At 52.0% G+C, this 12,993-nt stretch overlaps 1 protein-coding gene across 7 annotated transcripts in view; it reads right to left on the bottom strand.

The window, feature by feature from the left end:
• Positions 1-12,993, bottom strand: part of LOC110515393 (RNA-binding protein 26) — a 31,158-nt gene that overhangs the window by 8,358 nt on the left and 9,807 nt on the right. For 3 of the 7 annotated variants that reach the window (XM_090207020.1, XM_090207022.1, XM_090207026.1), the window contains exons 10-16: positions 12,443-12,548; positions 10,510-10,693; positions 9,743-9,976; positions 6,178-6,372; positions 5,256-5,378; positions 4,496-4,570; positions 3,168-3,335 (exon numbers count right to left, since the gene is read on the bottom strand). In XM_090207020.1, coding sequence (XP_090063146.1) covers positions 3,168-3,335; positions 4,496-4,570; positions 5,256-5,378; positions 6,178-6,372; positions 9,743-9,976; positions 10,510-10,693; positions 12,443-12,548 — 1,085 coding nt within the window. The remainder of the gene's footprint in view (positions 1-3,167; positions 3,336-4,495; positions 4,571-5,255; positions 5,379-6,177; positions 6,373-9,742; positions 9,977-10,509; positions 10,694-12,442; positions 12,549-12,993) is intronic. The other 4 variants (XM_090207021.1, XM_090207023.1, XM_090207024.1 and 1 more) reach the window with 3 other exon arrangements.

The following is a 12,993-nucleotide window of genomic DNA, read 5'->3' as shown; positions in this document are numbered from 1 at the left end:
TACCTGACAGATTATCTATAGGCTGTTTGAGAGCTGCCCCCCCCCCCCCCTCTCTCTACCTGACAGATTATCTATAGGCTGTTTGAGAGCTGCCCCCCCCCTCTCTCTCTCTACCTGACAGATTATCTATAGGCTGTTTGAGAGCTGCCCCCCCCCCCCCCCCTCTCTACCTGACAGATTATCTATAGGCTGTTTGAGAGCTGCCCCCCCCCCCCCCTCTCTACCTGACAGATTATCTATAGGCTGTTTGAGAGCTGCCCCCCCCTCTCTCTCTCTCTACCTGACAGATTATCTATAGGCTGTTTGAGAGCTGCCCCCCCCCCCTCTCTCTACCTGACAGATTATCTATAGGCTGTTTGAGAGCTGCCCCCCCCTCTCTCTACCTGACAGATTATCTATAGGCTGTTTGAGAGCTGCCCCCCCCTCTCTCTCTCTCTACCTGACAGATTATCTATAGGCTGTTTGAGAGCTGCCCCCCCCCCCCCCTCTCTCTCTCTACCTGACAGATTATCTATAGGCTGTTTGAGAGCTGCCCCCCCCTCTCTCTCTCTCTACCTGACAGATTATCTATAGGCTGTTTGAGAGCTGCCCCCCCCCCTCTCTCTACCTGACAGATTATCTACAGGCTGTTTGAGAGCTGCCCCCCCCCTCTCTCTCTACCTGACAGATTATCTATAGGCTGTTTGAGAGCTGCCCCCCCCCCCCCCTCTCTCTACCTGACAGATTATCTATAGGCTGTTTGAGAGCTGCCCCCCCCCCCTCTCTCTCTCTCTCTCTACCTGACAGATTATCTATAGGCTGTTTGAGAGCTGCCCCCCCCCCCCCTCTCTCTCTACCTGACAGATTATCTATAGGCTGTTTGAGAGCTGCCCCCCCCCCTCTCTCTCTCTCTCTCTACCTGACAGATTATCTATAGGCTGTTTGAGAGCTGCCCCCCCCCCCTCTCTCTCTCTCTCTCTACCTGACAGATTATCTATAGGCTGTTTGAGAGCTGCCCCCCCCCCTCTCTCTCTCTCTCTCTACCTGACAGATTATCTATAGGCTGTTTGAGAGCTGCCCCCCCCCCTTCTCTCTACCTGACAGATTATCTATAGGCTGTTTGAGAGCTGCCCCCCCCCCTCTCTCTCTCTACCTGACAGATGATCTATAGGCTGTTTGAGAGCTGCCCCCCCCCCTCTCTCTCTCTCTCTCTCTACCTGACAGATTATCTATAGGCTGTTTGAGAGCTGCCCCCCCCCCCTCTCTCTACCTGACAGATTATCTATAGGCTGTTTGAGAGCTGCCCCCCCCCCCTCTCTCTACCTGACAGATTATCTATAGGCTGTTTGAGAGCTGCCCCCCCCCCCTCTCTCTACCTGACAGATTATCTATAGGCTGTTTGAGAGCTGCCCCCCCCTCTCTCTACCTGACAGATTATCTATAGTCTGTTTGAGAGCTGCCCCCCCCTCTCTCTCTCTCTACCTGACAGATTATCTATAGGCTGTTTGAGAGCTGCCCCCCCCCCCTTCTCTCTACCTGACAGATTATCTACAGGCTGTTTGAGAGCTGCCCCCCCCCCTCTCTCTCTACCTGACAGATTATCTATAGGCTGTTTGAGAGCTGCCCCCCCCCCCCCCCTCTCTCTACCTGACAGATTATCTATAGGCTGTTTGAGAGCTGCCCCCCCCCCCTCTCTCTCTCTACCTGACAGATTATCTATAGGCTGTTTGAGAGCTGCCCCCCCCCCTCTCTCTCTCTACCTGACAGATTATCTATAGGCTGTTTGAGAGCTGCCCCCCCCCCTCTCTCTCTCTCTCTCTACCTGACAGATTATCTATAGGCTGTTTGAGAGCTGCCCCCCCCCCCCCTCTCTCTACCTGACAGATTATCTATAGGCTGTTTGAGAGCTGCCCCCCCCCCTCTCTCTCTCTACCTGACAGATTATCTATAGGCTGTTTGAGAGCTGCCCCCCCCCCTCTCTCTCTCTCTCTCTACCTGACAGATTATCTATAGGCTGTTTGAGAGCTGCCCCCCCCCTCTCTCTCTCTACCTGACAGATTATCTATAGGCTGTTTGAGAGCTGCCCCCCCCCCCTCTCTCTCTCTCTCTACCTGACAGATTATCTATAGGCTGTTTGAGAGCTGCCCCCCCCCCTCTCTCTCTCTCTCTACCTGACAGATTATCTATAGGCTGTTTGAGAGCTGCCCCCCCCCCTCTCTCTCTCTACCTGACAGATTATCTATAGGCTGTTTGAGAGCTGCCCCCCCCCCTCTCTCTCTCTCTCTCTACCTGACAGATTATCTATAGGCTGTTTGAGAGCTGCCTCCCCCCCCCCCTCTCTACCTGACAGATTATCTATAGGCTGTTTGAGAGCTGCCCCCCCCCCCCCTCTCTCTACCTGACAGATTATCTATAGGCTGTTTGAGAGCTGCCCCCCCCTCTCTCTCTCTACCTGACAGATTATCTATAGGCTGTTTGAGAGCTGCCCCCCCCCCTCTCTCTCTCTACCTGACAGATTATCTATAGGCTGTTTGAGAGCTGCCCCCCCCTCTCTCTCTCTCTACCTGACAGATTATCTATAGGCTGTTTGAGAGCTGCCCCCCCCCCTCTCTCTCTCTACCTGACAGATTATCTATAGGCTGTTTGAGAGCTGCCCCCCCCCTCTCTCTCTCTACCTGACAGATTATCTATAGGCTGTTTGAGAGCTGCCCCCCCCCCTCTCTCTCTCTACCTGACAGATTATCTATAGGCTGTTTGAGAGCTGCCCCCCCCCCCCCCTTCTCTCTACCTGACAGATTATCAATAGGCTGTTTGAGAGCTGCCCCCCCCCCCCCCTCTCTCTACCTGACAGATTATCTATAGGCTGTTTGAGAGCTAACCCCCCCCCCCCCCCCCCCTTCTCTCTACCTGACAGATTATCTATAGGCTGTTTGAGAGCTGCCCCCCCCCCTCTCTCTCTCTACCTGACAGATTATCTATAGGCTGTTTGAGAGCTGCCCCCCCCCCCCCCTCTCTCTACCTGACAGATTATCTATAGGCTGTTTGAGAGCTGCCCCCCCCCCCCCCCTTCTCTCTACCTGACAGATTATCTATAGGCTGTTTGAGAGCTAACCCCCCCCCCCCCCCCTTCTCTCTACCTGACAGTCATGAGTCATGATGATTGAGGTATAGTGTGTGTGTGTGTGTACCTGAGCCTTGCTCTTGGGCGCCCCCCGTACTCCCGAAGGGTTCGAGAGTCCTTTAATCTCTTGCTGTAGTTTGGTAATACTCTTGGTCAGCGTTCCCAGCGTTGTCATGATCACCGCCTTGTCTCCTGCCTTCATCGTCTTGTTCTTCTCCAGTTTACAGATCAACAGCTGGAACGCGGGAGTACGAGAGAGGGAAAAACATCATACTAGCGACCTTCTAGGGACCAGAGGGGATTCATTTTACATCTCTTCTACCTCAGACCTAGGTAAAACATGATACTAGCGACCTTCTAGGGACCAGAGGGATTCATTTGACATCTCCTCTACCTCAGACCTTCTAGGGACCAGAGAGGATTCATTTTACATCTCCTCTACCTCAGACCTAGGAAAAACATGATACTAGCGACCTTCTAGGGACCAGAGGGGATTCATTTTACATCTCTTCTACCTCAGACCTAGGTAAAACATGATACTAGCGACCTTCTAGGGACCAGAGGGATTCATTTTACATCTCCTCTACCTCAGACCTTCTAGGGACCAGAGGGATTCATTTTACATCTCCTCTACCTCAGACCTAGGAAAAACATCATACTAGCAACCTTCTAGGGACCAGAGGGATTCATTTTACATCTCCTCTACCTCAGACCTAGGAAAAACATGATACTAGCGACCTTCTAGGGACCAGAGGGGATTCATTTTACATCTCCTCTACCTCAGACCTAGGTAAAAACATGATACTAGCGACCTTCTAGGGACCAGAGGGGATTCATTTTACATCTCCTCTACCTCAGACCTAGGAAAAACATGATACTAGCGACCTTCTAGGGACCAGAGGGATTCATTTGACATCTCCTCTACCTCTGACCTTCTAGGGACCAGAGAGGATTCATTTTACATCTCCTCTACCTCAGACCTAGGAAAAACATCATACTAGCGACCTTCTAGGGACCAGAGGGATTCATTTGACATCTCCTCTACCTCAGACCTTCTAGGGACCAGAGAGGATTCATTTTACATCTCCTCTACCTCAGACCAATGGGTTTTGACGAAGGAAAGGAGAGAGGAATCAAGGACAGATGGATTGAGCCGCGGTGAGGGTAAAATCATAGGGATGGATAGAGGACTCATCTTTATATCTGTGCCGTTGGCAGCGTCTGTGACAGCATGGGCAGGGCTTTTAACAACCCATAGGAAAACACCACGCCGTTGGCTACTTTAAAATGGCAGAAGCATGGTGGAGGCCCTTAATGGTGCTGCCCATGTTTAAACAGCCTGCTGGCCACTAGAGACCTCTATCATTCTCTATGGGGGGGTGAAAAAAAACTCACCTTCTGAGTCTCGATGTGTTTCTCCAGGATTTCCTGCTTCTTCTTCCTCATTTCCTGTTGGAGCCGCAGGGCTTCCTGTCAGGGGAATATTAAAGTGGTAATTCACCTCTTCCACAACCACGGTAAAGTGCTCTGAGCGTCTGGAAAATCTACATGAAGACAACCGTTACGTTCAGACTCTTTTCCCAGGAGTCTCCTAACAGGATTAGAGATGAACGTGACCCCTCTTCCCTAACACTTATATTACAGACCCCCACCTTCTCCTCCATCTCTTCCCCCCTAGTCCCACGCTCTCCTCCATCCATCTCTTCCCCCCTAGTCCTACCTTCTCCTCCATCCATCTCTTCCCCCCTAGTCCTACCTTCTCCTCCATCCATCTCTTCCCCCCTAGCCCCACCTTCTCCTCCATCCATCTCTTCCCCCCTAGTCCCACCTTCTCCTCCATCCATCTCTTCCCCCCTAGTCCTACCTTCTCCTCCATCCATCTCTTCCCCCTAGTCCTACCTTCTCCTCCATCTCTTCCCCCCTAGTCCTACCTTCTCCTCCATCCATCTCTTCCCCCCTAGTCCTACCTTCTCCTCCATCCATCTCTTCCTCCTTAGTCCCACCCTCTCCTTCTCCTCCACCCACCCCCTCCTCCTCCCACCCATCTTTCCCTCCCTTCCCTCTCCTCCTTCCCTCCCCATCCCTCTCCTCCTTCCCTCCCTTCCCTCTCCTCCTTCCCTCCCCATCCCTCTCCCCCATCCCTCCCCCCTCTCACCTGTTTATTCTTCATAGCCTCCTCTGTAGCAGTGACCCCAGCGAACAGAGCCGTCTTCTGAGCTGCTTTCAGAGCAGCCATGTTGTACACTGTCTTAGTCAGCCCCGTAGAGGTGGAGAACACCTGGTGGAGAGGAGGACCATGTTATTATTACTGGGGACTTGTATAGGAGAACACCTGGTAGAGAAGACTCATATAGGAGAACACCTGGTAGAGAAGACTCATATAGGAGAACACCTGGTAGAGAAGACTCATGTAGGAGAACACCTGGTGGAGAAGACTCATATAGGAGAACACCTGGTAGAGAAGACTCATATAGGAGAACACCTGGTAGAGAGGACTCATATAGGAGAACACCTGGTAGAGAGGACTCATATAGGAGAACACCTGGTGGAGAAGACTCATATAGGAGAACACCTGGTGGAGAAGACTCATATAGGAGAACACCTGGTGGAGAAGACTCATATAGGAGAACACCTGGTAGAGAAGACTCATATAGGAGAACACCTGGTGGAGAAGACTCATATAGGAGAACACCTGGTGGAGAGGACTCATATAGGAGAACACCTGGTGGAGAGGACTCATATAGGAGAACACCTGGTAGAGAGGACTCATATAGGAGAACACCTGGTAGAGAGGACTCATATAGGAGAACACCTGGTGGAGAGGACTCATATAGGAGAACACCTGGTAGAGAGGACTCATATAGGAGAACACCTGGTAGAGAAGACTCATATAGGAGAACACCTGGTAGAGAGGACTCATATAGGAGAACACCTGGTAGAGAGGACTCATATAGGAGAACACCTGGTAGAGAAGACTCATATAGGAGAACACCTGGTGGAGAGGAGGTCAACTTAAAGGAAAACTCAAGTCAAAAACTATATTTAGATTTGTTGATACAGTGGACTTGTTTTCTCACCTTTCCTGCCGGTCCACTAGGGGTACTTCCTGGTTTAGAGGCGAAGCCCAGCCTCTCCTTCATTGATAGGTTGGATTTAAAGTCATTCTGTGAGGCAACACGAGAGTCTTGGTTGGGCTCTGAGCAGTCGGCAGGCAGAGGGCCCAGACGGTCTTTGACGGACTGTTTCAGACTAGTGGCTGGCTGCTGCACCTGCTGGAGTTCACAACAACAACAACGTCAACAATAAACAAACAAAGGGCAGCGACAACAGGCTAGGCTCGGTCAACGACAACAGGCTAGGCTCGGTCAACGACAACAGGCTAGGCTCGGTCAACGACAACAGGCTAGGCTCGGTCAACGACAACAGGCTCGGTCAACGACAACAGGCTCGGTCAACGACAACAGGCTAGGCTCGGTCAACGACAACAGGCTAGGCTCGGTCAACGACAACAGGCTAGGCTCGGTCAACGACAACAGGCTCGGTCAACGACAACAGGCTCGGTCAACGACAACAGGCTCGGTCAACGACAACAGGCTCGGTCAACGACAACAGGCTAGGCTCGGTCAACGACAACAGGCTAGGCTCGGTCAACGACAACAGGCTAGGCTCGGTCAACGACAACAGGCTAGGCTCGGTCAACGACAACAGGCTAGGCTCGGTCAACGACAACAGGCTAGGCTCGGTCAACGACAACAGGCTAGGCTCGGTCAACGACAACAGGCTCGGCTCGGTCAACGACAACAGGCTCGGTCAACGACAACAGGCTAGGCTCGGTCAACGACAACAGGCTAGGCTCGGTCAACGACAACAGGCTAGGCTCGGTCAACGACAACAGGCTAGGCTCGGTCAACGACAACAGGCTAGTAGGGCATCGACAACAGGCTAGGCTCGGTCAACGACAACAGGCTCGGTCAACGACAACAGGCTAGGCTCGGTCAACGACAACAGGCTAGGCTCGGTCAACGACAACAGGCTAGGCTCGGTCAACGACAACAGGCTCGGTCAACGACAACAGGCTCGGTCAACGACAACAGGCTCGGTCAACGACAACAGGCTCGGTCAACGACAACAGGCTCGGCTCGGTCAACGACAACAGGCTAGGCTCGGTCAACGACAACAGGCTAGGCTCGGTCAACGACAACAGGCTAGGCTCGGTCAACGACAACAGGCTAGGCTCGGTCAACGACAACAGGCTAGGCTCGGTCAACGACAACAGGCTAGGCTCGGTCAACGACAACAGGCTAGGCTCGGTCAACGACAACAGGCTAGGCTCGGTCAACGACAACAGGCTAGGCTCGGTCAACGACAACAGGCTAGGCTCGGTCAACGACAACAGGCTAGGCTCGGTCAACGACAACAGGCTAGGCTCGGTCAACGACAACAGGCTAGGCTCGGTCAACGACAACAGGCTAGGCTCGGTCAACGACAACAGGCTAGGCTCGGTCAACGACAACAGGCTAGGCTCGGTCAACGACAACAGGCTAGGCTCGGTCAACGACAACAGGCTAGGCTCGGTCAACGACAACAGGCTAGGCTCGGTCAACGACAACAGGCTAGGCTCGGTCAACGACAACAGGCTAGGCTCGGTCAACGACAACAGGCTAGGCTCGGTCAACGACAACAGGCTAGGCTCGGTCAACGACAACAGGCTAGGCTCGGTCAACGACAACAGGCTAGTAGGGCATCGACAACAGGCTAGGCTCGGTCAACGACAACAGGCTCGGTCAACGACAACAGGCTCGGTCAACGACAACAGGCTCGGTCAACGACAACAGGCTCGGTCAACGACAACAGGCTCGGTCAACGACAACAGGCTCGGTCAACGACAACAGGCTCGGTCAACGACAACAGGCTCGGTCAACGACAACAGGCTCGGTCAACGACAACAGGCTCGGTCAACGACAACAGGCTCGGTCAACGACAACAGGCTCGGTCAACGACAACAGGCTCGGTCAACGACAACAGGCTCGGTCAACGACAACAGGCTCGGTCAACGACAACAGGCTCGGTCAACGACAACAGGCTAGGCTCGGTCAACGACAACAGGCTAGGCTCGGTCAACGACAACAGGCTAGGTCAACGACAACAGGCTCGGTCAACGACAACAGGCTCGGTCAACGACAACAGGCTAGGCTCGGTCAACGACAACAGGCTAGGCTCGGTCAACGACAACAGGCTAGGCTCGGTCAACGACAACAGGCTAGGCTCGGTCAACGACAACAGGCTCGGTCAACGACAACAGGCTCGGTCAACGACAACAGGCTCGGCTCGGTCAACGACAACAGGCTAGGCTCGGTCAACGACAACAGGCTAGGCTCGGTCAACGACAACAGGCTAGGCTCGGTCAACGACAACAGGCTAGGCTCGGTCAACGACAACAGGCTAGGCTCGGTCAACGACAACAGGCTCGGTCAACGACAACAGGCTCGGTCAACGACAACAGGCTCGGTCAACGACAACAGGCTCGGTCAACGACAACAGGCTCGGTCAACGACAACAGGCTCGGTCAACGACAACAGGCTCGGTCAACGACAACAGGCTAGGCTCGGTCAACGACAACAGGCTAGGCTCGGTCAACGACAACAGGCTAGGCTCGGTCAACGACAACAGGCTAGGCTCGGTCAACGACAACAGGCTAGGCTCGGTCAACGACAACAGGCTAGGCTCGGTCAACGACAACAGGCTAGGCTCGGTCAACAACAACAGGCTAGGCTCGGTCAACGACAACAGGCTAGGCTCGGTCAACGACAACAGGCTAGGCTCGGTCAACGACAACAGGCTAGTAGGTCAACGACAACAGGCTAGGTCAACGACAACAGACTAGTAGGTCAAACGACAACAGGCTAGGCTCGGTCAACGACAACAGGCTAGTAGGTCAACGACAACAGGCTAGTAGGTCAACGACAACAGGCTAGTAGGTCAACGACAACAGGCTAGTAGGTCAACGACAACAGGCTAGTAGGTCAACGACAACAGGCTAGTAGGTCAACGACAACAGGCTAGTAGGTCAACGACAACAGGCTAGTAGGTCAACGACAACAGGCTAGTAGGTCAACGACAACAGGCTAGGTCAACGACAACAGGCTAGTAGGTCAACGACAACAGGCTAGTAGGTCAACGACAACAGGCTAGTAGGTCAACGACAACAGGCTAGTAGGTCAACGACAACAGGCTAGTAGGTCAACGACAACAGGCTAGTAGGTCAACGACAACAGGCTAGTAGGTCAACGACAACAGGCTAGTAGGTCAACGACAACAGGCTAGGTCAACGACAACAGGCTAGTAGGTCAACGACAACAGGCTAGTAGGTCAACGACAACAGGCTAGTAGGTCAACGACAACAGGCTAGGTCAAACGACAACAGGCTAGGTCAACGGCAACAGGCTAGGTCAAAGACCAGCAGGAAAAACTCTGGATCTGAGGCCACTAATAACCAACGGCCATTTGGTCAAAATGGCTGAATGAATGAAAGGTGCTTCCTAAATCCAAGTGCACCACTTTTGACCGGGGTCCATAGAGCTCTGGTAGAAAATAAGTGCACTTTTAAGGGAATAGGCTGCCATATTTGGGATGTGGACTTACCATGAGTGGCTGTGGTTGATGGTGTTGCTGTCCCTGCTGTCCCATTCCCTGCTGTCCCTGCTGTCCCATTCCCTGCTGTCCCATTCCCTGCTGTCCCATCTCGTCCTCACAGTGCCAGAGGACTCTAATGAAGCGGTTGTTGAGAACAGCCTCAGGACTCTGCAGGGCACGCTTAGCCTCCTCGTGACTGTCGAACTGGATCAGGGCCCCCTCCGGGTCATTACCATAGGTTACCTGGGGACGACGACGACAATGGATGGACGGACAGAGAGAGAGAGACACAGAAACACAGAGAGACACAGAGACACAGGGAGAGAGAGAGAGAGACACAGAGAGAGACACAGAGAGAGAGAGAGAGACAGAGAGACAGAGAGACAGAGACACAGAGACACAGAGACACAGAGACACAGAGACACAGAGACACAGAAACACAGAGAGAGAGACACAGAGACACAGAGAGAGACACAGAGAGAGAGAGAGAGAGACAGAGAGACAGAGACACAGAGACACAGAGACACAGAGACACAGAGAGACAGAGAGACAGAGAGACAGAGAGACAGAGAGACAGAGAGACAGAGAGAGAGAAACGGGAGGGAGGGTGAGCAGGGGAAGAGAGGAAGGAGCAAGGGAGTGAGGAAGATAGGGTTATATGTTAACCCTCACTCACTAAGAAGAAGTGCACTAAATAGGGAGTAGTGTGCCAATAACGCCAACAACAACAAAACACTGCTTAAAGCAGAACGGTATCGTTAGCCAATCAGTCGAACCTGCAGGTTGACGATAGTCCCGAACTTGCTGAAGTGTTGGTTAAGCTTGGAGATGTTGTTGAGTCCCTGGGGGATCTGAAGGACCGACAGCTTGGTGTTTGACCCAAACGGAGCCTTCTGGTTCTGGTTCTGAGGGTTCTTGTTGTGGAACCCACCCTGGAGGTTCTGCTGGTTGAAGTTAGGTCTGACAGAACACATGGAGATTACAGGAACAGCTACAGGAACAGCTACCGTACTGCTTGTTGTTTACCAGAAACAGCTACCGTACTGCTTGTTGTTTACCAGAAACAGCTACCGTACTGCTTGTTGTTTACAAGAAACAGCTACCGTACTGCTTGTTGTTTACCAGAAACAGCTACCATACTGCTTGTTGTTTACCAGAAACAGCTACCGTACTGCTTGTTGTTTACAAGAAACAGCTACCGTACTGCTTGTTGTTTACCAGGAACAGCTACCGTACTGTTTGTTGTTGACCAGAAACAGCTACCGTACTGCTTGTTGTTGACCAGAAACAGCTACCGTACTGCTTGTTGTTTACCAGAAACAGCTACCGTACTGCTTGTTGTTTACAAGAAACAGCTACCGTACTGCTTGTTGTTTACAAGAAACAGCTACCGTACTGCTTGTTGTTTACAAGAAACAGCTACCGTACTGCTTGTTGTTTACAAGAAACAGCTACCGTACTGCTTCTGTCTGAACCCCCAGGTATATTACCTGTTGTGGTCTATGATGGTTTAATGTTCTGTCTGAACCCCCAGGTATATTACCTGTTGTGGTCTATGATGGTTCTCTAATGTTCTGTCTGAACCCCCAGGTATATTACCTGTTGTGGTCTATGATGGTTCTCTAATGTTCTGTCTGAACCCCCAGGTATATTACCTGTTGTGGTCTATGATGGTTTAATGTTCTGTCTGAACCCCCAGGTATATTACCTGTTGTGGTCTATGATGGTTCTCTAATGTTCTGTCTGAACCCCCAGGTATATTACCTGTTGTGGTCTATGATGGTTCTCTAATGTTCTGTCTGAACCCCCAGGTATATTACCTGTTGTGGTCTATGATGGTTTAATGTTCTGTCTGAACCCCCAGGTATATTACCTGTTGTGGTCTATGATGGTTTAATGTTCTGTCTGAACCCCCAGGTATATTACCTGTTGTGGTCTATGATGGTTCTCTAATGTTCTGTCTGAACCCCCAGGTATATTACCTGTTGTGGTCTATGATGGTTCTCTAATGTTCTGTCTGAACCCCCAGGTATATTACCTGTTGTGGTCTATGATGGTTTAATGTTCTGTCTGAACCCCCAGGTATATTACCTGTTGTGGTCTATGATGGTTCTCTAATGTTCTGTCTGAACCCCCAGGTATATTACCTGTTGTGGTCTATGATGGTTCTCTAATGTTCTGTCTGAACCCCCAGGTATATTACCTGTTGTGGTCTATGACGGTTCTCTAATGTTCTGTCTGAACCCCCAGGTATATTACCTATTGTGGTCTATGATGGTTCTCTAATGTTCTGTCTGACCCCCCAGGTATATTACCTGTTGTGGTCTATGATGGTTCTCTAATGTTCTGTCTGAACCCCCAGGTATATTACCTGTTGTGGTCTATGATGGTTTAATGTTCTGTCTGAACCCCCAGGTATATTACCTGTTGTGGTCTATGATGGTTTAATGTTCTGTCTGAACCCCCAGGTATATTACCTGTTGTGGTCTATGATGGTTTAATGTTCTGTCTGAACCCCCAGGTATATTACCTGTTGTGGTCTGTGTCTCATGCCAAATCAACTGTCTCACAGTCTCAAGGTGTGTGTTCTTGCTTGTCGGACCAACGTGTGTGCGTGTGTGTGTGTGTGTGTGTGTGTGTGTGTGTGTGTGTGTGTTCTTGCTTGTCGGACCAACGTGTGTGTGTGTGTGTGTGTGTGTGTGTTCTTACTTGTCGGACCAGGGTTTCTTGGGGAGCATTGCTCCGTGGTGTGAGACAGCAGATCTCTTCCTGGAGGCCGAGTCCAGAACAATCCTCATTCTGTTGGGCATCTGATCTGGGAATTCATTAAACAACTATGTGACTGGACTGACGAGATCAGACGAGACCTTGACCAGTCAGGATAGAGAATCGCTCTCTCTCCCCCTCCTATATAACACCACATTATAGTCCCACCTTCCCTCTGAATCCACATCGAGACTGGTTGTGTTTAGGTACCTCTGCCTCCCTCCCTCTCCCTCCCTCCCTCTCCCTCCCTCCCTCTCCCTCCCTCCCTCCCTCCCTCCCTCTCCCTCCCTCTCCCTCCCTCCCCCTCCCTCTCCCTCCCTCCCTCCCTCCCTCCCTCCCTCCCTCCCTCCCTCCCTCCCTCCCTCTCTCTCTCCCTCCCTCTCTCCCTCCCTCTCTCCCTCCCTCTCTCCCTCCCTCTCTCCCTCCCTCTCTCCCTCCCTCTCTCCCTCTCTCTCTCCCTCTCTCTCTCCCTCTCTCTCTCCCTCTCTCCCTCC

This window comes from Oncorhynchus mykiss, chromosome 18 (assembly GCF_057628025.1).
Source record: "Oncorhynchus mykiss isolate SJ-2025 chromosome 18, ASM5762802v1, whole genome shotgun sequence".
NCBI lineage: Eukaryota > Metazoa > Chordata > Actinopteri > Salmoniformes > Salmonidae > Oncorhynchus > Oncorhynchus mykiss.
Note: the sequence above shows the minus strand (reverse complement) of the source record. Positions and strands in the feature narration are given on the sequence as shown.